Here is a 23,307-nt window from a genome sequence, read left to right on the forward strand (position 1 = left end):
AAGATAGAGTAAGTGATTTACATATTTGAGTTTCATTCACTAATTTATTCACAATCATATAAAATTCAACCCTAATGTCAGTAAAATCAGGGGAAAAAAACCCCTATCTAAGTACTATTATACTGTACAATAGTCAGCAAATTCTTGATTTCGGTTACTTATACTATTAAACAAACAATATGAACCAAATCCACCCTTAACTTATACTAGTATGCACTTATAACCAAGGGTAAAGTGGAGATTGGTAGATGGTAGGGTCAAATAATTAACTAGAGCCAATAAGGGTTTGGTCGAATTTAATAATGAAAAAATACATAAATCTAATATTTCACAGGATCTTAAGATATTTGTCTGATAAATATATGGGGTCTAACCCATTCAAAATACAATAAAAATATAATTATGAGATTTGTTTTAACACGATGGCGTCAAGTGACTCCACTTTATTGCTCTTTGGCCCTTGCTTAGATTTATATACGTAATTTGGAAATGCACAACAAAATCTACATTTTTTTGTTTCATTTTGGATCCGTGGAAAGTAACGTCGGGCATGTGGTTTTGTAAAAAATACATTCCCACTCCCGAAATTCAGAAGTTAAGCATGCATAAGCTGCTAAAGAATTTGGACAATGCCTAACTCTGTTAGCGTTGTTTACTACTAAAAGTCTATAATGCCCTTGTATTTCTTTCGTTTTTACAAGACACTTTTCCTTTCTACCACCTTTCTGATTACTTTCCTAAATGTAGAACATGTTCATATAAAATTTTAAAAAAAAAATACAGAGGAAAAAAAGAAGAAGAAAAAAAAAAAAAAAGCTACTCCATTTCACAGATGAGCTTTGGCACATGGTGTGAGTCAGTCAAAAGAATAGAGTAGATGGGTAGAATTGAGGTGGTGCAGGGAGGCTTTGCTGTGAAGGCACGAATATATATGAGGAGTAAGGGCTGGCCACAAGGAACCTCAAGGCATGTGCTTCCTCACATCTCTCTTTGTCAGGTGGGACTCCTTTTGACACCACACACAACACAGGGCCCCCCCCCACTTGCCCCCCTTCTTTTTATTTATTTTTTATTTTTATCATCATCACAAGTGATTCAAGTTTCCTCTCCCTTTTGATTTCCTTTGCAAGTTTATACCATTTCACCAAACATTCAGACCTTTGTACTATAGAATAGTAGCATCAGTACTACTTGCATTCATTATGGAATGGATATATAGATTCCTCTCTGGGAGTAGTTTAGGGAGCAGTTTTCGGGACCAGTGAAGGTCCATATCAAAAATAGGACCTCATTGTGTTCGGTTTGGGTTTAGAAACCTAACCCTTTTTTCTCTCTAATAAGTTTTTTCCCATTTATTACTCTCGTTTATCCATATCTCTCTTCAATCGTTATCTCAAAAATCACCATCAAAATCCAAACCAAACAAAGTAATTAATTAAGCAAAAGGAAAATGATTTTAGCACTCGTCTTTTTACTAATGACACTCTCCTTTTTGTCTTTTAGTGTGTGTGAATTTACAAAATAGTCCATGCATTTTGTGAAAATTTATTGCATTGAGGGGTGGTTTAGTAAATTCATCCAACTAAAAGACAAAGAGGAGTGTCATTGGTAAAAAAGAGAGTGTTAAAATCATTTCCCACAAAGCAAAACTACAACTATATAACGAAGCTTAGAGCCGGTCTTGACTTTTCAGAGGCTTAAAGCGAAAATTAAAAATAAAACCTTTTGTTGGGCTATTACAAGCGGTAAAAAAGTAAGAGAGGCCCCTAAGATTCAAAAAACTCTATAGGCTTAAAAAGACCGCAACACAAATTTTAGCTCAGGATTGACTCTAACGAGGCTAGCTATGAATCAAAATCTTCACCCTCACTCATGAATAAAATAACGAATCAAAACCATATAATCTGTGTCTGAAAACCTCGAGACTAGTGCCCCCATTCAGTGGCGGAACTGTGTGTAGTAGGGGTGGCTTTGATAGAATAGTGTACTATCTATGTACCAAACTATGTTAGTATATTGCTATAATTCCCCCCACTCTCTATCGCGACACTCCCAATAATAAAATCCTGATTCCGTCTATGCCTCGTTAAACCCAATTTGCAAATTAATTAAATTAATTAACTTGAAAGCCGGTATTGTGTCCTTTTGCTTGAGTTCCGAAAGAAAAGAGATCTCTTTTTTGTTTGTGTTAATCCAACTCATAACCAATCAAAGTAATATAACGAGACTCGATACGTGTCTCAAGGTGCTAAACAATGGAAAACAAGCATTCAATTTTCCAATAATGTTCGACCAATTGTTGGGGGATATTGCAGTGGGTGAGTGGCTAAGTAATTGTGAACTCATCACTTACCGCTATTTATTTTTTGATTGTTAAACTTTTTTAGGAACGAAGGTGTACAAATTTTCTTGAAGTAGTTCTCATGCTACTCACATGTTATTTTTTACTGATTCAACAAATTTTTTTTTTATAATCACTGACTCGATAAATTGAAGAAAATTTGTTGAAGACCGTGCCCAGAGGTATGCAGACCTCAAAACGAACAAGTTCAGTCTATGGAAGATAAACACTTTCTACCCAACAAAAGTATTTCTAAAAAAGTCCATACCATCAACATAGTTCTTTTCGCATTCTCAATGCTTGTTTTTTCCTCTTGGTTAAGGAGAGCACAAAATTGACAACAAATGCAGTACGGAGTCTCGTGGAAGAGATTACCCATACAATTTAGACAGATTCAGAATGATGGGACAATTATGAAGTAAACCTAAGAAAATTATTTTTGTAATTTTCTCTATTTAGGTGAATTTACTATAACTCTTTGTTGTATGAAAACTGAACTAATAAAAATAGAAAAATGCTACCTCTATCTTTAGGGCGGAGGATAATAGATAAAAAATGTATTGATATTTGTAAAAGTGTATTAACATCCGTGAAAATATGTATTGATATCCGAACTTGTTTGGAATTATTAGTGTATTATCCTCCGCCCAGTTGGCGGAGGTTAGCAAAACCGGTAAAAATACAACGTGATAATTTCATATTTTGAATGACGACAAAAAAGAAGAAGTAGGAATGGCAAAAAGAAGCGTGTGAAAATTAGTCTACTATGAAAAAATGTTCAATTTTTTTTTATAGAAAATAAAGTGGTGCCATTAATAATTTTATTAAAAAAATTCCCATTAATTTAAAGATCTTATCAATTCTTTGAATTGGCGTAAACGTCTTTGTCAAAACTATTAATAGAAGTATACTTTTAATCGAAACCAATACTATTACTACAGTACTATTTTTCAATGGTAGACGGAAAAGTATTACTCAAAACCAGTGTCAATTACAGGAAAATTCGCAAATACCGGGGCTTTATGGTAATTTCCAACGCCCCGTAACGGTACCAAAATTTGAGTTTTGTCTTTCTTAACTTGGAGTATTTTGTTTCTGTTTATTTTTAAAATCCAGAGGCTCCCTTCTCTCTCTCTCTCTCTCTCTCTTAACTCCATCGCTCAAGTTCTCTCTCTTCCCCGTATTTTAAACCTAACAAAAAAATCCTGTACGGAACCCGTCTTCTCTCTCTTTCTCTGAGACAGGCAGCATTGTTTGCGGGCACTTTCTCCCTTCTCCCCCTTCGGCATTTCCGAAAGCAATCTCTCTCTCTCTCTCTCTACGACGGCCGGCCGTTGAATACACTGTAAGTAAGTAACTGTATTGACTTTGCAGTCCGATCTCACTCTCGATCCACTTCTGATTTATTAGTCTTTTCCCTCCCTTTGCAATTCAATCCCCCCCTACATCCCCCACCCTCCCCACCACTCTCTCTCTCTCTACATACATATATCTCTATATCGATATATATATATATATATATATATATATATATATATATATATATATATATATATATTCTCGAATCGCATTTTCTCACTATACGTTTACTCGACGCCAGATTTGTTTTCCGTTCTCGACGATCTCTCCGTGACTCGATCCGAGTTAACTCAGCCAGCTGTTGTCGTTGTTAATTTGAGATTTGCAGGACAATTGAAGCGCATGGAGAGGAGAGGAGGCATGGTTTCCCTATCCCCGTCGCAGACGCCGCGGTCGAGCGACAAGGTCGCGAGAGATCTGCGATCGGCCGAGGGGAACTCCAGCATAAAGTTCGACAAGGATAAAGGCGTCAATGTCCAGGTCATTGTTCGATGCAGGTGAGTGAGTTTTCGAATCCGACATAATCGGAATCTTAATTTAATCTTAGAATTGAGTATTATGATCTTAAAATGAGAGTAATTTTTGAAGAGAAAGTCTAGAAACACAACAACATGCACTGGATTTTGCACAAGATGCCCGTGTGACAGTGTATAATCGGCAACTGGATGGATTGCTAGTTTTTCAACTACCAACGAGAAACTGCGACCAGGGCCGGCCCCAGGGTTTTTAGTGCCCAAGGCTAATTAAAAAAAAGTGTGCCCTTAAAGAGTTAATACTTAACAATTTTTACGGCAACAATCACAATACGAGAAAAAGCCAAACCAATATAAAGTTCTACTAATTATTACATACAAATACAAAATACGAGATCATCAAGATTTTGGGGTGAGTTTGGGGGGAAACAATTTTGGGGAGGTGTTATTCGGTGGTTTGGGGGAAATGATTTTGGGAACTTAGTGGGTTGAGCACTTGCGCTTATGAATGGTAGGTTGGGCTAACTCATTACCTCTAATTGGACATTTTTTTCATTCTATTGGACTTAAAAAGAGTCATATGCAAACCCAAATAATAAAACTATTAGAGTGCCCCTGAAAATTGGAATTTTTGGGATGCCCAAGGCCTAGGCCTCCTTGGGCCTTGGGGTTGGGCCGGCTCTGACTGCGACATACGTATGCTGTGCAAAATATTATGCAAGTTGCCGTGAAAGTCTAGAAACACAACAACATGCGCAACATTTTGCACAAGATGCTTGTGTGACAGAATTTTGATTGGTAACTGGATGGATTGCTAGTTTTTCAACCGCCAACAAGACATTGCCACATAGGCGCATTGTGCAGAATATTGTGCACGTTGCCGTGTTTGTAGATCTCCTTATGTGTGAATAATGGTGGATTGGTTTGGCATTGCTTTGTAGGCCGCTGAACGAGGATGAGCTGAGACTGCATACGCCGGTGGTGATTACTTGTAACGAGAACAGAAGAGAAGTGTCTGCGGTTCAGAACATTGCCAATAAGCAGATTGATAGAACTTTCCTGTTCGATAAGGTTTGGGTTATTTTCATCTTGGTTCCTTGGATTAACGATACTAGATGCTTGGGCACACATGATGCCTGTGCAAATTCTGAAGGAAAGATAAAAATCTTTGAATTGATATTAATCTGGATATGGAAGTTGAAAAGAGGGGAGAAGATACTTGGGGTGACATTGTTGTTTCTTCTTGACAGTTCTATTCAAGTAGTTAAAGGGGTAGTTGGGGAAAAAAGAGTGTGAGCCAGCCTCAAAACTGACGTTCATGCCATAAGGACTGTTCCTTTTATAATAGATAATAGATGTTCAGTTGATGTGTAGATTGAAACAATGAATTTATGGAGCCTTAGTGCACAGAACTAAATTAATCCTTTGAGTTTCAAAACTTAGATAATGTTCCTTATGAGTATGATTTTCTCAGCAATCAACTGAACTGTAATGCAATCTTGACTGCAGTAAGTAGAACCACCCCTTTGTTGGTTTGGTCTCTCAATTCTTAAGTCAATTATGTACTGCAGAGTTTGTTGCTCGTATTGTGGAAATGCTGTGATTTTGGGTACTTCTTCTGTGTAGGTGTTTGGTCCAACCTCCCAACAAAAGGACTTGTATGATCAAGCTGTGTCTCCTATAGTGTTTGAAGTTCTTGAGGGCTATAACTGCACTATTTTTGCATATGGTCAGACGGGAACAGGGAAAACATACACAATGGAGGGTGGAGGAAGGAAAAAGGTCTGATTTTAGTACCAGAAATGGAATGCGATTGATTGCATTTATGTGTGGTGTCTCCTCATTTTCTGCATCATATGTCACCCACACGCACGCACCACTCTTAAATACATATATGCGTATATTACCCATGGAATTGTGGTACTTGTGCATATTTCTTAAAATCGTATTGTTTCTTTGTTGCTTTCTGCAGAATGGCGAGTTCCCGAATGATGCAGGTGTTATTCCCAGGGCTGTTAGGCAGATTTTTGATATATTAGAAGCTCAAAATGCCGAGTACAACATGAAAGTTACATTTCTTGAGTTATACAATGAGGAAATAACAGATCTCTTAGCCGCAGAGGAAAGTTCAAAATTCATAGATGACAAATCCAAGAAACCTATAGCTCTCATGGAGGATGGAAAAGGTGGTGTTTTTGTCAGAGGCTTGGAAGAGGAGATAGTATGTACCGCCAATGAAATTTATAAAATATTAGAGAAAGGTTCTGCTAAGAGAAGAACCGCGGAGACACTTCTTAACAAACAAAGTAGTCGATCTCACTCAATATTTTCCATCACGATTCACATTAAGGAGTGTACTCCAGAGGGGGAGGAGATGATTAAATGTGGGAAGCTCAATCTTGTTGACCTTGCTGGGTCTGAGAACATTTCTCGCTCTGGTGCAAAAGAGGTAACTCATAATCAACAACTGCGACTTCTTTGGTTTGATCTGTCCACTAACGCATTGTGTGTTGGTGAATTCAAGTGTATTGTATAAGAACTCGCTTATGTATTTTTCTTAAGTCAAGAAATCTATATATTGTTGCAGGGAAGAGCCAGGGAAGCTGGCGAGATCAATAAAAGTTTGCTCACACTTGGTCGTGTCATTAACGCTCTTGTTGAGCACTCTGGTCATGTACCATATAGGTACGATTTTACATTGGCGACTGAGGTATGTTTTATCTTGCAAAAAGACAAACTACTTAAAAGGTACTTTTACTTGGAATATCAGGGATAGCAAACTAACAAGATTGTTGAGGGATTCCTTGGGAGGGAAAACAAAGACGTGCATAATTGCAACTGTATCACCCTCTATTCCTTGTTTGGAAGAAACACTCAGCACTCTAGATTATGCACACCGTGCCAAAAATATCAAGAACAAACCAGAGGTCAGTTTTATCATTGTTAAAGAGGGATAGTAATATTTTCAGTAACCACTTTTTTGTGCCACCCTTTCTCCTTTAATCTTTTCAAGTTTAACTGTCTTCCGACTCTCCCCGTAGGACATTGTCATAACAGTTTCACTTGGTTACTATTCCAGATTAATCAAAAGATGATGAAATCAGCAGTTATCAAGGATTTGTATTCTGAGATTGACCGGCTAAAGCAAGGTTAATAACTTCATACTATTCAAAATGCATATGCTTAACATTGTGAATCGTGATGCTAACTTCCTCTTTTTCAAACCAGAGGTATATGCTGCTAGGGAGAAGAATGGTATTTATATACCAAGAGATCGTTATCTTCAGGATGAAGCAGAGAAAAAGGTTCACCTTCAGTCTGTTATTAATATTCCTACTATTGATTTATGTTAAGGGTTTCGAACCCAGACATCTGCTCCATAATGCTCTTATATTACCAGAACTAGAAAGAGTTCTCTGGTCTTTGAGTTTGAACCGTTTGAAAGTGACATATACTTATGTGAGAGCCCCTTAGTGAGATGGGACTTGGGAACCCTGTTGATTCTTCCACTTATCATTTTTTTCAGGCCATGGCTGAAAAAATAGAGCGCATGGAGCTTGATTTCGAATCCAGAGACAAGGTACAACTACGATTTTTGAATTATTTGGGTACATGTTTCCCCTAGTTCCCATGAAGTTGTCTAATTACCTTGTTGTGCCTTCTACAGCAAGTAATGGAGCTGCAGGAACTCTACAATTCTCAGCAGCTTTTGACTGCAGAATTAAGTGACAAACTTGAAAAAACTGAGGTATAGAAGTGGGATATCAATGGACAGTTTGATTCCTCTACGGCAACGTATTTGCACTTTTGCTTTCTTCTCGCATTTCTCATTCTTCTTTTTATTCCAGAAAAAGCTCCATGAAACTGAGCATGCATTGTTCGATCTCGAAGAAAGACACAGACAAGCAAATGCAACAATCAAAGAAAAAGAATACCTGATATCCAACCTTCTCAAGTCAGGTGAGCATAGTGTCGTCTTTTTAGAATTACTAGAATTATTACCTCAGCCTGTATAGCAGTTGGTGCCAACTTTATGTTTTTTGCAACAATTACGTTCTTGAGCTATCCATGTGCATCAGATTTTATCTCTCTAGTTTGTCATGGCATTCTCTAGATCGTCAGTTATGCATTGTTTGAATTGTACATGTACGTTTACATTTTTAATTGATCCACTTCTCTCCATCTTGTGTACACTGTTTTTATTTTCCATGGCTGCATAATTTACAATGTTGGAATTTGTACCATTTATGTTGTCTGTATGACAAAGGAATCTTTTGTTTTATCAGAGAAAGCACTTGTTGAGCGTGCTCTTGAGCTTCGAGAGGAGCTAGATAATGCTGCATCAGATGTCTCTAGCTTATTCACAAAGATTGGTTAGTGTGCTGATTTTCAAGAAATCAGAAGCAGTTAACTTATGTTTCTGTTACGGTAAATGTTGTAACATTATTGGTCGTGGTTTGGTTTCTCAGAGCGCAAGGATAAAATAGAAGATGGAAACAGAATTCTTATTTGCAAATTCCAGTCTCAATTAACTCAACAGCTTGAAACCTTGCATAAGACTGTGGCAGCTTCTGTCACACAACAGGAACAACAATTGAAAGACATGGAGGAAGACATGCATTCTTTTGTATCCACAAAGGCAGACGTAAGATTAGGCTTCGATAAATGAATTTGTAGGCTTAAAACTGGCTTGAAAATATTTTATCGACCTGAAACATTTCATCACCTTTGGCATGCCTTAGGCTACTGATGAACTTCGAGGCCGTCTAGTAAAACTCAAAACCAAGTATGGTTCTGGTATCAAAGCTTTGGATGATTTAGCTGGGGAGCTTGATGGAAATTCCAGGTCAACGTTTGGACATCTGAATTCTGAAGTTGGTAAACATTCATCAGCGCTGGAGGATGTATGTACTTCTTGGTATTATGCTTCAAGAGAACCTATGAAATTCTCCTGTTGGCTTTTGTTTGAACTTCATTCACATGTGCAGCTTTTCAAAGGAATAGCTTCAGAAGCTGATGCTTTACTTAATGATCTTCAAAAGAGTCTTCACAGTCAGGAAGATAAAGTAGCTGCATATGCACAACAGCAGCGCGAGGTTGGTATTTTCTTAACCAAGTATTCTTTGTGGTGATTTTAGCTATCACTTGAGCAATTATAAATCACCATGTATCGTATCATTCTTAGACTATGTACAGTGACATTGCTTTTAACCAAGTATACTTCATGGTGATTTAGCTATCACTTAAGGAATTAGAAACCACCAAGTCTTATATCATTCTTAAACTATGTGCAGGCACATTCCAGAGCTGTGGCAACTACTCTGTCTATTTCTCAAATTACTGCGAACTTCTTCAAGACGTTAGATGCGCATGCCTCAAAATTGAGCGAAATCGTAGAAGAAGCACAAACAGTCAATGATGAGAAATTGTCTGAGCTAGAAAAGAAATTTGAGGTGGAACATGCCCTTTGTCTGAAACATCTCTTTTGATTGAATCAGTTGAAAAGTGACTTGACTTTTCCGGTTTCGATCATGTTTTCCCCTCACTATAGGAATGTGCTGCAAATGAAGAAAGGAAACTCTTAGAAAAGGTGGCAGAGTTGCTCGCAAGTTCAAATGCAACAAAAAAGAAACTGGTATTTGGTCTATCCTTCTATCAACATTGTACTCCCATATTGTTTCTGTTGATCTGCATCCATTTCATGTAATTATGGTTTACCCAAAGCTTTAACTAGGGTTAAGATGAAAATCTTTAGCTGCCTTTGAATGCTGTAATTTTGTCAAAAAGGAATGTTCTAGCCCTGTCCTAAAAGGGGTCCAGACAGATAAATGTGCAATTAGTCACTGCAATTTCCTACTTTTTGATTTTCTGCAACTTCATATGTAGAGAGTCAAATTCCAGCACATATGGTGTCTTAACACAAAGGGACAAGTATTTCGACGTTGGTGCGTCATTTGCAAGTCTTTTGTATCTTTGATTCACACAAGAATAGCAAACAGCAGTGGTGTTATTATGTCATGAAACTGTTCAGAAAATATTCTGACTCACAAAATAAAGTTACTAATGTCTAACTATTCCCATTTTCTCGCAATATTTTGACTATGAGCAAATTTTTGTTTAGATTACTTGTTGCAAGCCTTTGCAAGCAATAATTGGCCTTTCATTAGAAAACAATACCTGTGCATCGCTTCATTTTATTCTGTTAGTTTCGCACATCTAGCTATAATTCTTCCCCTCGTCAAGGTGCTTCAGTAATTGTATATTGTGTTGCATCTTCATCAGGGTTGTAAAACGTTGTTAAGAATGGTGGACCGTCTAAACTTCTTTGGTTGTTATGCTTTAGGTTCGAACAGCAGTTCATGGTCTTCGGGAAAGCGCAGCCAGCAGAACCAGTAGATTACAGCAAGAGATGTCAACTATGCAAGATTCCAGTTCTGCTGTTAAAGCTGAATGGAAGGTTTACACGGAAAAAGCTGAAACTCACTATCTTGAGGATACTGCTGCAGTAGAAAGTGGAAAGAAAGACATGGAAGAAGTCCTCCAGAGCTGGTATGAGCAGCTTGAGATCATGATTAGAGCCAAAATGAACACCCTGCAATCTTATTAATCCTTCTCATCTAAACTTGGTGTAGTTTGCTGTTTCTTCATCCTCTGCTACTAATTGTGACAAGAATATATGTTTTCCAGTTTGCAAAAGGCAAGGATTGGTGCACAGCAGTGGAGTAATGCTCAAGATTCATTGCTTGGTCTGGAGAAGAATAATGTTGCTTCCGTAGAGGATATTGTTAGGTAAAGTGACATCTTACAAAGGTTTATTCTAATCTCTCTGTCCCATTTTGTTTTGTTTTCTTTTTGCTGGAAATTGTGCGGGTTAAACAGAAGGACAAGTTTTTTTATCTTTGGGCGTAATAGTTTTTTGAAATACTTTTTCACTAATCAAAAGATATCAAGAAGCAGAAGTTTCCAGAATTATCTCATGAAAGAATAATATAGAAAGTATGTTCGATTCCTAGCGATATCACTTATCAGGACTAGCGAGTAGTTTATTTTGTTGCTGCGCTTCATTTCATTTTATTTTTTATCTAAACATTTCTTCAATTTTTATCTTCACAGAGAGGGAATGGACGCCAATCAAAACCTACGTGCTCAGTTTTCTTCTGCCATGTCCTCAACACTTGAAGATGCGGACTTAGCAAGCAAGAATCTCCTGACCTCAATTGATCGTAAGTGTCTGGTTTTTGATATACAGAGATCCTACTTTATTTGACTGCCATAGGTCCTTCCATGTGTAAAATTCATTCAACTGAGACAAATGCTTGCAGATTCATTACAACTAGATCACGACGCATGTGGAAATCTAGACTCCATGATTGTTCCTTGTTGTGGAGAGCTGCGGGAACTGAAGGGCGGACACTACCATAAGATTGTGGAGATAACGGAAAATGCTGGAAAATGTCTTCTAAGTGAATATGCGGTAAGAATTTCCAAATATCATTTGAATATAGGTAAAAAGTTGCCACTATTGTTGCATACTTGTTGGGTTGTGGAGAGGCGGGAGTTACAACTGTTTGTATCCATTTCTCCTTGTCCTTTTGGGAGAAAAAAAGAAAGAGAAGAAGATCTTTACCTCAAAAAACCTCCTAAATCCCATTTTAGACAACTTATTGTCATTTTTGACCAAATGATGTTGGGAAAAGAGTCCTTCTCATTGTCACATTGGACAAGAACATATATGCTGTAAAGTTACAATTGTGATTGCATTCCATTTTTATCCAATTTGTCCGAAAAAGTTGTCATTTTCACGTTCTTATCTTTTCCACATGAGCAGGTGGATGAACCGTCTTGTTCAACCCCGAGAAAGAGGTCATTCAATTTGCCGAGCATCACATCCATCGAAGAACTCAGAACCCCCTCATTTGAGGAGTTACTGAGGGCATTTTGGGATGCGAAATCCTCAAAGCAAACAAACGGTGATGTGAAACATCTCCTGGGTTCATACGAGGGTAGTCCCAATTCTATAAGAGATTCCAGATTTCCTCTCGCTGCTATAAACTAGGCGGGGATCAGAACTCAATGTATGAATATATAGTGGAGTTTGTACATAAACATATGCCTGGGGGTTCATTTCACACCAGTATTCTTTTCTATTGTCTGTCAAATTCATTTGTGGAGGAAAGATAGGAAAATGATAGTAGATTTTTTGAATGATTTTTCTTTTTTTCGGGTGGTCTATTTGTCTGTTCGTTTCAATTCTCCGCTCTGAGAAAGGCTTTCGACTGTTTGTATTAAAAAGTTCTATTCCAGTGTATCAATTCTGGTTAGCAGTTCTACATTCCATTTTCCTATGTTGATGGTTTATCCAATTAAGGAATTTTTCAAAATCACATCAGAGCAAGTTGCTCCTCTTCTTGAACAAGGAGAAAGGTAATAAGCCAACCCAGCAAATGACATGAGCAACATTACGGTTTGGTTTGCATGGCCTGTTACGGCAAATGCTTGTCAAAAAAAATCTTAATAGGGATTTTTGAATTCCATACTAAATCTGGCCAATTGCCCGTCCTAGCTCACTCTACATTCTTGATAACCCATCTTTGTTTTAGTAGAGTCGGATGGGCTATATTGTCTCCTCAAAAGTTTTGTAACAAAAAATCAACTCGTATTGACCAATCAAATTTGTTGCTGATACAACACATTTATAAATTATAGTATTCATCAATTAATCCAATTAGTCTATTTACCTGTGTATTACTTTTCTTTTTTCCTTTTGTTGAATTTTCTTATCGTGAGAAAACTCTATTTCTACTTTAGTTTCCCGAGCTTCATTCTCTGGGGAACAACGTTACCAAGACATTTAATTGATGAAGCTCGGGAAACAAAAGTTTGCACATAAGCAAAGCATTTAAACTAGTCTTATAACCCTCTCTATTTTTACCCATAAATAGCAGAATCGTGGATAGGGAGGCTTGTTACTTAAATTTTTTTTTTTTGAATTCGGCTTGTTACTTTAATTGAGTCAATGAAAAATCATTTCATCATAATCGTTATAGCTTTAGGCGATTCTCAAAAAAAAATGGCAACCCAAAATTGAAGTATTGGAAAAAACCGTTTTAGTTGTGATTACTTGAAATCGAGTCCCACTTCCGCTTCACAATACCTTATTTTCCTATATTACAAATAAGTAGTAATAAGCAACAAACACCCTTTAGGATTGGAAAATCAATAGCCCATAATATGAGTAGTTTTTAGGTTATAAGCAGCAATTCATCAGAATTTCCATTTTCCACATTGGATTCGATAAGATAAGATTGCGAAGAATTTACGATCCCCAGCCCAAGTTCAGGGTAGGAATGGATCAAAACATAGAGAATCGCTGGATTAGTCAAGTGCAAAGAGATGAAACTTTCATTGTGGTTAGGCTCCCTAATAAAATAAAGGAGGTAAAATTGCGACCTCCTTATAAGGTGCAAAAAAACCAATTCGAAGGGCTTACAGGCCATCTCAATTGATTTTGACACAATTTAAGTTACTTTAGATTTCCGAATTCACCGCATTGTACCACTTCAATGAGGCACGCATGGTTATTGCCACAAATCCTACGCAGGTGAAAAAATTTGTTTTTCCAACCTAATTATTTGAGCAGCTTCCTAGTACTTTTTTTAGTGAGGATTTAAGAATTAATTGTCATATTAGCACCCTTCACTAGATCAAAGGTTCTCATATCTTTCATTATAAGCCTCAAAGACCATGCAAGCATTCTGAGAAATGCGGGAAGGGGACTAATCATGAACTTAAAAAGAAAAGTAATACACAGTCAATTTGCGGATGAAAAGTCCCTACGTTCATGTTAGTATTTTACTAGTACTTGATAAATCATGTCAGAAAAAATTGAAGATCCAAACACAACCTAAGCTCGTGGATAAATAAACAGCTCCTAACGCAGAATACAGGGGTCCAAAATATTCCTTAATGAATCCGACTCACCATCTCAATACGAAAACAAATTTAACTACCATTTCATGCATAATATGAGAAAACCACGGAAGAAGAATGCACATGGGTTTCGCAATGCTCGTCGTATGTATGTAGGCTTTATTAATTTGATTATGTGAATCCCCTGCTAGTTTCCTATTTTAGGCCAACAGAACCCAACCGAGCCTCCAATTACCCTCTCCAGCAGTTTTGACCGTTTCAGCACCTCTCTCTCTCTCTCTCTCTCTCTCTCTCTCTCTCTCTCATCCATAGTTCTAAGCCTTTCACCAGAAGAAAGGAAAACAATAACCTTATCGGGATCAATGGACAATGCAGATCAAATGGGCAACGGGGAATTTGTGAAGTGGATTCTCGAAGGCATTGAGATTGACGAAATGGCGGATGTGTCCTCTGACGATGATGATGAGCAGCCAAGCACGGTGTCGAGAAACACAAGTCAAAAATCTTTCGCAAGAAACGCAAGCAGTCTCAGGAACAGGAATAGAATTCCAGGTCCCACCATCCCTAAAATGGAAAGGTTGCGATCAGGGGCCGCAAAAGGGCTCAAAAGCCTAAGGTTCCTCGACAGGACAACCACGGGGAAGGAAGGGGATGAGTGGAAGTCTGTGGAGAGACGGTTCAATCAACTTGCAACTGATGGGAGACTCCCTAGGGACAAATTCGGAGCCTGCATTGGTAATTTCACAAACTCTTCACGGCCATGGGAATTTCTTCTTATTTTTGCGAACATTTGAAAGAAATAAAATACCGAACTTTTCACGCCATTGATTTTCAAATTTAAGGGATGGGAGATAGCAAGGAATTCGCAGGGGAGGTATTTGATGCCTTGGCAAGGCGTAAGAGGATTGATGCTACCAATGGGATAAGTTTTGAGGAATTGCGAGAGTTCTGGGAAGATATGTCGAGTCCATGCCTAGATGCACGACTTCAAATATTTTTTGACATGTAAGGACGAACTCTGTTTTGTTTCACCCTCTTTGTATATACAAGTTGGATTTGTGATTCTGACCTATCTAGGATAAGATTTTGAAAGATTAAATTATATTCTTATTTTTATGATTTTAAAATTTATATTCAAGATCTAATTCTAAAATCATAAAAAGATCTAATTCTAGAACCATAAAAAGAACCATAAAAAGAAAGAAGAATATAAAATCTTCCCAGTCAGTTTTTTATTTCAAGGCACCATATTCTCTAGGAACACTAAGGGTCCGTTTGATTAGCGAAAAAAATAAAATAAAAAATAAAAATGATAGAAAGTGAAGTGGAGTGAAAGAAAAGAAAAAGAAAAATTATTTCTTTTCTCACATCTGTTTGATTAGAATGAAAGTTTTACAAGAAAATAGTAGAAAAAATAAGATATCTTTATTTGGAGGAAATAAATTTGCCAAAATTAAAAGAGAGAAGGTGGAGGGAAGGGGATAAAGAAAGAAGTTAGAGTAATTGTTGTTGATTTTCTAGAGAAAATAAAATTTTCCTGAACATTTTGTAAGAAAATGTAAAGCGCTTTAATTTCTTAAAGGGTTGTACAGCAAAATTCATTTTCTACCACTTTTTAGGATATTTTTATTAAGTGAACACAAAAAAAGTTGATATATATATATATTTTTCTTTCTTGCATTTTCTTCCATTATCTCGCTAATCAAACGGACCCCTAAACGTCCTTCTCCTTCAGTAATTCCGTTGGATTGTAAAACCCAGACAATATCTTGTGTGGCTAACCCTAGCCGCATCTTTTTAACTCTTCTTTCTCATTCAACAACATTAGTATGCAAACTGATGCGAGCGGTGCACGAAGCATTCTTGTCGAACCAGGCAAATATCTCTGTCGTGCCCTTTTGTGTGACTGTATTCTAGCCTACCAATACATATACTTCTAAACCTATGGAATGACCTGTGACCACATGTGTATATATATCTCTATCAACCATAGTCATGCTCGAAAATAAATAATTAATGAAGGGTTATTCATTAGGTGTGACAAGAATGGTGATGGGAAGCTCTCAGAAGAGGAAGTTAAGGAGGTGAGATGAGACCTGACACACCTTTTTAATACCTCATTTTTCTTCTCATTGTTCTCTTCTTCGATGAATATATATAGACTACAATGGAACGTTTCTGAAATTGTCATTTGAAAGGTGATAGCGATCAGTGCCTCTGCGAATAAGCTATCGAATCTCAAGCAACATGCCGCATCCTATGCAGCTTTAATCATGGAGGAGCTTGATCCTGACCAATTAGGATATATTGAGGTGAGCTTCCCATAAAATGGTGCTTCCAGGCACGCTGAACTCCACCAATTGTTGGCCAAAGAGGATTGATTCTGAAAAAGATGAGATCAGTTCATAGAAGATCATATTATTATAATTATTCGCTAAAAGAAATGGTGAGAAACTCCACCATTTCTTTTACTTTCTCAATGTTTCTCAAATGTTGGATAACTAAATTTTCCCCTTCAACCAGATGTGGCAACTCGAAACTCTACTTAGAGGTATGGTGAGCTCCGAAGAAACCAACAAAATGGCGAAGAAGACGCAGACACTTGCAAGAACCATGATTCCCAGACTATACAGAACACCCGTAAGCAAATTCCTATCTAAAGCCTCAGAAAAGATCCATGAGAACTGGAGAAAGATATTGGTGCTCGCATGGTGGTTAACCATAAACCTAATCCTCTTTGTTTGGAAATTCAACCAATACAAACACAAAAGTGCATTCCAAGTCATGGGTTATTGCCTTTGCTTCGCCAAAGGGGCTGCCGAAACTCTGAAGTTCAATATGGCTCTCGTTCTCCTTCCAGTATGTAGAAGAACCCTGACAAAGCTCAGAGAAACAATCCTGGGTACGTTCATCCCATTCGACGAAAACATTAACTTTCATAAGTTAATCGCCCTGGCAATCGTTATAGGGACTTGCATTCACACATTAATGCACGTGACTTGTGATCTCCCGAGAATAACGTATTGTCCTCATGATAAGTTCATTGGAATTCTTGGACCTGCGTTCAGTTACAAGCAGCCAGATTACCAAGACCTCCTTCAGAGTATTCCGGGAGTAACAGGGATTTTGATGATCATTCTGATGGCTTTTACCTTTACACTGGCAACACATTCATTCAGAAGGAACGTTATCAAATTGCCATGGCCTTTCCACCATTTGGCAGGGTTTAATGCTTTCTGGTACACCCATCATTTGCTGGTCATCGTCTTCGCCCTCCTCATCATCCATGGCTACTTCTTATTTCTCACCAGAGAGTGGTACAACAAAACGGTAAATCAGCTTAAACTACTACTCAATTCAACCTATGAAGTCCAAAACCCAATACTGATATCTGTATCTAAAAATTCCCAACAAAAAATATCAGAAAGCACTGCCTTCCGAGCCTGTCAACTGACTCTTTCATATGGATAGCTTGTTTATTTAAAAGCAACTAATAGGAGCATGCGAGTACAGTGAAAAGCCTCCAAGCCCCTCGTATAGTAAAGGATTGGTTCTTCAACCCTTGCTTTTGACGCTTTGACCTAGCGCTTTCCCCTTGATCTGGACTTGATTCCCGCACTTAGCTTAAGAGCTAAACTGCCGAAAGCCCTTTTCTCTATAGTCTCATCACAGCACCCGAAAAAGCAGGGAAGGGAAACGCTTACTAAACATGCCCGGCCCTAACTAAGTTAATTGATCTATCACCACCGCTACTTTGACTCTCGAACAGAAGAGAAAAGACAGAAGAAGCAGAACATTTCATATTCTGTATTTTTCCTTATGTCATGCCTATCTTTCCAAAATATGCATTGAGTCACTGACAAATCCCCAGAACCATGTCATTCTTGCTTTTAGCCAGAATATCACTTCAGTTCTAGCTGAATCCATCTCTCTCACAATATACAACCACTCACTCATACTACTGCAAAACCAAAAGTTTCAAAATGCTCAGAGGCCACGAACTCAAGCAGTGCTAAATTAATGTTGCTTTGGCACTTTGCAGACATGGATGTATGTAACGATCCCAGTTATTCTATACGCCGGAGAGAGAATCCTTACATCAGTTCAAGATCACAATTACCGGGTCAATATAATCAAGGTAGTTATTAGCAAGTTACAATCCTTTTGTCGTAATGTGGGTAAATCATTCAAACTCAGCCTAGCATGGACAATGATGCAGGCTATAGTATACACAGGAAACGTTCTAGCACTATACATGAGCAAACCTCCTGGATTCAAGTACAAAAGTGGGATGTACATCTTTGTCAAGTGCCCAGATATAGCAAGTTTTGAATGGTACAAACCACACGTAGTACAATAGCAATCAAGATATTTATCTGTCTATGGTCTAAATATACACTAAATACTGTTACAGGCATCCCTTCTCAATAACTTCTGCACCCGGAGATGACTACTTGAGTGTCCACATCCGTACCTTAGGAGACTGGACTACAGAGCTTAAAAACCAATTTGCACAGGTGAAGTTCATATATTGGTGTTACTATACGTTCAAACAAAAAACTTTATCTGTCATGTTATATCCATATGGTATGGTCATTTGTTATTGAGACTGGCTGATCTGGTAGGGAAAAAAGGAACGGGATGCTACATGCTTTATTTGGTGGTCTGATAGGAGTAGGTTTAATTTGCAATAAAATAGGGTATTCATTTACAAATTACTTCGTAAAACACATTTCTAGAAGCATTATGACCATTTTTCTCATTTCCATAGCATTAAAAAAGGCAGGTCTGTGAGCCTCCATCAACACAACCAAGAGGAGGTCGTCTAGTTAGAATGGAAACAAAAGCAAGCTCAAAATTTGACCATACACAAGCAAGGTGAACAGGGTCTGTATTAGATTGCTGCTGAGCTTTGTCATTTAACACCACACCTAATAGCTCTTATCTATTGAGGCAGATATCCAAAGATCCTCATCAAAGGACCATACGGAGCACCGGCTCAAAACTTCAAGAAGTATGACATTCTCCTTCTCATTGGCCTGGGAATTGGAGCAACTCCAATGATCAGCATCCTCAAAGATCTTCTAAACCATATGAAGCAGAATAACACTAACAAAGTGAGTTAAGATGAAATAGATACCTTTGTCGAAATAAAACATTGGAGAACTAAATAACCATATGGGATTCATACCAATGCAGGTCAAGGAAGAAGGATATCCACTTGAGGAGTATAAGAACAGCCCAGAAAGAGCTTATTTCTATTGGGTGACAAGGGAACAAGGATCTTTTGAATGGTTCAAAGGTGTCATGGATGATATTGCAGACTATGACCAAAATGTGGGTTTTGAAATAAGAACCCCTGTTTGCTTCAAGTTTTCAGAATCTGTTTTCTATCTTCATTTTAACTTTTCGTGACACATTTCGTAACTTATTGTTGAATAATGTTTTGGGAAGAAATTTCAGAAAACAGTAGAGACATTCTTCAAATTGCAGAAAGTATTTCTTGAAAAAGAATAGGATACAAGATGATGAGTGTTTTTGTTTAGAAACACAGTTAAGAATCAGATCATCAAAATTGCTATCCGGCGATATAAGATATACCAAACTGATTCCTAATTGTGCAAATGTTGCAGCATATAATAGAAATGCATAACTACTTGACTAGTGTGTATGAAGAAGGAGATGCACGATCTGCACTCATCGCCATGGTGCAGTCTCTGCAGCATGCTAAAAATGGAGTTGACATTGTCTCAGAAAGTCGGGTAATTTTTACTCTTTTTTTTTGTGCAAATTCACTGGATCCTTGAATCGTAACCAGTGTTTTAGCCTTCTATCTGACACATTCGTAAACAGATAAGAACACATTTTGCAAGACCCAATTGGAGGAAAGTGTTCTCTCAATTAGTAAACACCCACCCATCCTCACGGATTGGTAAGGAAATCTAGTCATACTTTCAGTTGTAAGATTTTGGTATATGTTTTATCATTAACTGTCACCCGATATATTGCAGGTGTTTTCTACTGCGGAAGCCCTACTCTTACCAAACTACTCAAGAAGCTTTGCCAGGAGTTTAGCCTAAATTCATCCACCCGTTTCCAATTCCACAAGGAAAACTTCTAGTAGATAATCTGACAAGTCTTACAAATTTGTAGGTTCCAAATTAAATCAACTACGTTGCTTCCTCCGTTAACAATCGGTACAAAAGAAGAAAAGTTGTTATACGAAGGACATTTCGGATTGGACTTTCCTAGGATATCGCTTAACCTAGAGAATATGCATTCACTTTAAACTTGCATGTGGCATTCCTCTTGCTCACACAACTAAGTTCTTGACATGAATAAGCTTCCAAGCGCCATGACTCTTGCAAATTTCACCAAACCAATTGAAACAACGTAGAATGTTGTCTATTGTCTTTTGCTCAGCAGTAAGGATATGTTTAGAACAACAAGAGCAGCAACAAGAGCACAACGACAACAAGTGAGACGCATCCTTGATCAAAACGTAAATCATCATACTGGCAACAGATTTCAATAGTGAATTTCACGGGCCTTGAACAAAGTTGGTAGTAACTAAATTGTGCTTCTACATGAATACTAACCCATATCCGTGGAAAAAGGATGAAACAGAAATAAGTCACAGGACGAACTAGAAGACCTATGTTTCATAGAGCACAGGTAAAGCCAAGGTGGAAATTCTTCATCATTATCGAGTTCCTTATAATTCAGTTTGCAACTTCACAATCCCCCATGTGTTTGGATTAAGCAGCAATTCAACCCTATACCATATTGGACTCGATAAGATTATATGTTGAGTTTAGAGCAGTGTAAAATACACAGATTTGTACAAAAATTTGCGACACATGTGTTTGGAACTGTTCGATGCACGTGGTCTCTTTATTATTTTGTAAAGCCCATGTGCACCAAACAATGGCAGACACATCTAAATTCGAATAATGTGGTTTGCAACTTTCTCATGAGTTTAACAATATGCTATGTTTGGGCTAGGAATAGATTAAAATGTATTTGTATAATGTTTTGAAGTATAACAAATCTGATAGAAATCACTTGCAAAGAAATGGAACTTCCATAGGAGGAAGAGAGACTCATAGCAAATACTTTTTTTTGGGTCAAAAATGGGAAGATTGTATTTATAATCGCCCAGCTGCACTTACAAAACGGAGATCATTACAAAGAATTCGGACAAAACCAAACTAATTGTCTAACAATTACAAAACAAGTAAATCACAAGGCAATCGATATCTTTCATCCTAACCAAGATATGGCCTAACACAATAGCGACACTTTTATACTACCTAACATCTAATTAGGAGTCTCAAATGAGAAAAAATGCAAAGTTAAGAACAAAAGACACCAAATACCAAAACGATTAGATGTACTCCACCCAAGTATGAACGCACCAATAAACTTCCAAGGAGGGTAAACCCCACACATGGTACTAATGGAGTGATTATTCAGTGCTCCTGGAACACCACGTGATGCGCCAGGAGCCTCCACCACCACACAATCACGTGTCATAACAAAATTTCACATAGTGATATCGGTGGGAGAATCGAATTGCATCTCTTATTGAGGTCCAAGCTCGTAAAGGTGCACGAGGTCCGATCAAAGGGTTAGCACAAATGATTCTACGGACACAATTTTAAATACAATTTGATGTGGCACACATAAGAGTATTTAGTATAATTAATAGGGTAGTCCTATGGTACACACCCCTTATTAAGGGGTGTACCGTATGCATCATGATTTTAAACTCTTAGATTTCAAAATAAATAATCCGGACCACCCATTTATTAAACCAATTAATAAAATAAAAAAATGACTTAGCAGGTAACAGATTGTTCTCTCTTCATTGACTTTCTCTCCCTCTCCCTCATGTGTAAAATACTACAAATTATATAACATAACCACAATTGTTATAACAACACAAAAAATTGACACTTTCTTACCACAATGTGTCGTACCAAAGGAAATCGATCAAAAGATACTAGATACAAGACCAAAACATATCGTTGCACAATCAATAATTATTATACCCAAACAAAATACATGTCTAAAATATCACAAATTAAATATTGTATAACTTAACATCTTAACAGTCCTGATCGATCATTTTAAAAATACACTCACTAACGACATTTAGATTATAGAGTCAATTTATATTTGGTATGAAACCTAGTCCTTTATTGTAGTTGAATGTAATGTAGCCATGCGACTGTGACACAATAATGACGATCAAATCCGTTGAATTTTTTATGTTTGTTAATTAAGTCACCTACGTAATTTTTTGTCTCAATCAAGTTTAGGAAGTTCCATCATCGGCACGCAAATTGAATAATAGAATGATATTTTTCATCCAATTAAGTGTCTAGCTATAAGCCATCAACTTCATTCTTGATACGAATGACCTAATTAATATTATGTAAAAGATAGACGATTTTGATAAAAAAAAAAAAAACAAAAAAAAAACACCTCACGTGGGGCTCAGATGGTGCATTATTATATTTTAATGTTGTATTGAAATTGAACGATAAGATTTGTTGAAGTATGAAACTTCAAGGACTAACTATGTGATTTATTCTAAAAAATAACAACATTCTTTTAAAAAAAAATAGGAACAAAGGGTTTAAGACTTGAACCCCAGATCTTTTAGATAAATGTCCAAACTCCAACACCTTATCACTATGGTACACAATTGAGAATTTGTAATTCTAAAGGCTATTAATTATATAATATTTTCTTGTATGTAAGGGCTTTATTTTCAGGCTGAAAATTTGAGAAGACAGAGGCCTCAAATGCCTTCGTCCTAGTGATGGGCCTGCACTTGTAGATCATATTATAGCTATGTCATTGGTGTAAATCAAAATGTCGACTATAATAATTTTTTTTGAAAGAAAGTACAATGACAATAAATTTACAAAATTATTTAGATTTTACTTCAACGACCTAGTTCCAAGGACCACCATTAAATTTGGATTGGTACGCATAGGGTGAAAGTTTGACACCGATCCATATGTTAAATATATAGTGCCAATTGTTAAGTGCACCGCCCTAAATATTGATAAGATTGGGTATTAATATAATTAATTTCACCAATTACAAAAAGGAGAGTAATTTTCACACCCTATTTTTTGATATTCACACTTATTTTTTTGTACTCCATTTTAGTGTTGAAAGTGTATGCAT

The 23,307-nt window shown here is 37.2% G+C and overlaps 2 protein-coding genes across 3 annotated transcripts; both read left to right on the forward strand.

The window, feature by feature from the left end:
* The first annotated feature begins 3,453 nt into the window (after nucleotides 1-3,453).
* LOC131314813 (kinesin-like protein KIN-5D) lies at nucleotides 3,454-12,503 on the forward strand. 2 transcript variants are annotated; one of them, XM_058343670.1, is made up of 23 exons: nucleotides 3,454-3,686; nucleotides 4,029-4,197; nucleotides 5,115-5,244; nucleotides 5,800-5,955; nucleotides 6,146-6,622; nucleotides 6,761-6,858; nucleotides 6,944-7,100; nucleotides 7,253-7,322; nucleotides 7,402-7,478; nucleotides 7,700-7,753; nucleotides 7,841-7,921; nucleotides 8,022-8,133; nucleotides 8,460-8,546; nucleotides 8,643-8,818; nucleotides 8,916-9,077; nucleotides 9,162-9,269; nucleotides 9,468-9,626; nucleotides 9,725-9,808; nucleotides 10,517-10,722; nucleotides 10,861-10,962; nucleotides 11,287-11,396; nucleotides 11,496-11,647; nucleotides 12,002-12,503. In XM_058343670.1, the coding sequence occupies exons 2-23, from the start codon at nucleotides 4,043-4,045 to the stop codon at nucleotides 12,227-12,229; spliced, it is 3,141 nt and encodes a 1,046-aa protein (XP_058199653.1). In that variant the 5' UTR covers nucleotides 3,454-3,686; nucleotides 4,029-4,042; the 3' UTR covers nucleotides 12,230-12,503. The 2 variants fall into 2 exon arrangements, with proteins under 2 accessions (XP_058199653.1, XP_058199652.1); XM_058343669.1 differs by having other exon boundaries at nucleotides 3,461-3,690.
* Nucleotides 12,504-14,221: 1,718 nt separating this feature from the next.
* LOC131314814 (putative respiratory burst oxidase homolog protein H) lies at nucleotides 14,222-20,485 on the forward strand. Its single transcript, XM_058343671.1, has 14 exons — nucleotides 14,222-14,838; nucleotides 14,946-15,108; nucleotides 16,139-16,187; nucleotides 16,302-16,415; nucleotides 16,627-17,433; nucleotides 18,146-18,241; nucleotides 18,323-18,438; nucleotides 18,518-18,620; nucleotides 18,890-18,981; nucleotides 19,061-19,220; nucleotides 19,303-19,440; nucleotides 19,737-19,865; nucleotides 19,957-20,035; nucleotides 20,115-20,485. The coding sequence occupies exons 1-14, from the start codon at nucleotides 14,466-14,468 to the stop codon at nucleotides 20,222-20,224; spliced, it is 2,529 nt and encodes an 842-aa protein (XP_058199654.1). The 5' UTR covers nucleotides 14,222-14,465; the 3' UTR covers nucleotides 20,225-20,485.
* Nucleotides 20,486-23,307: the final 2,822 nt, after the last annotated feature.

Source organism: Rhododendron vialii, chromosome 13a (assembly GCF_030253575.1).
Source record: "Rhododendron vialii isolate Sample 1 chromosome 13a, ASM3025357v1".
In the NCBI taxonomy this organism is placed as follows: domain Eukaryota; kingdom Viridiplantae; phylum Streptophyta; class Magnoliopsida; order Ericales; family Ericaceae; genus Rhododendron; species Rhododendron vialii.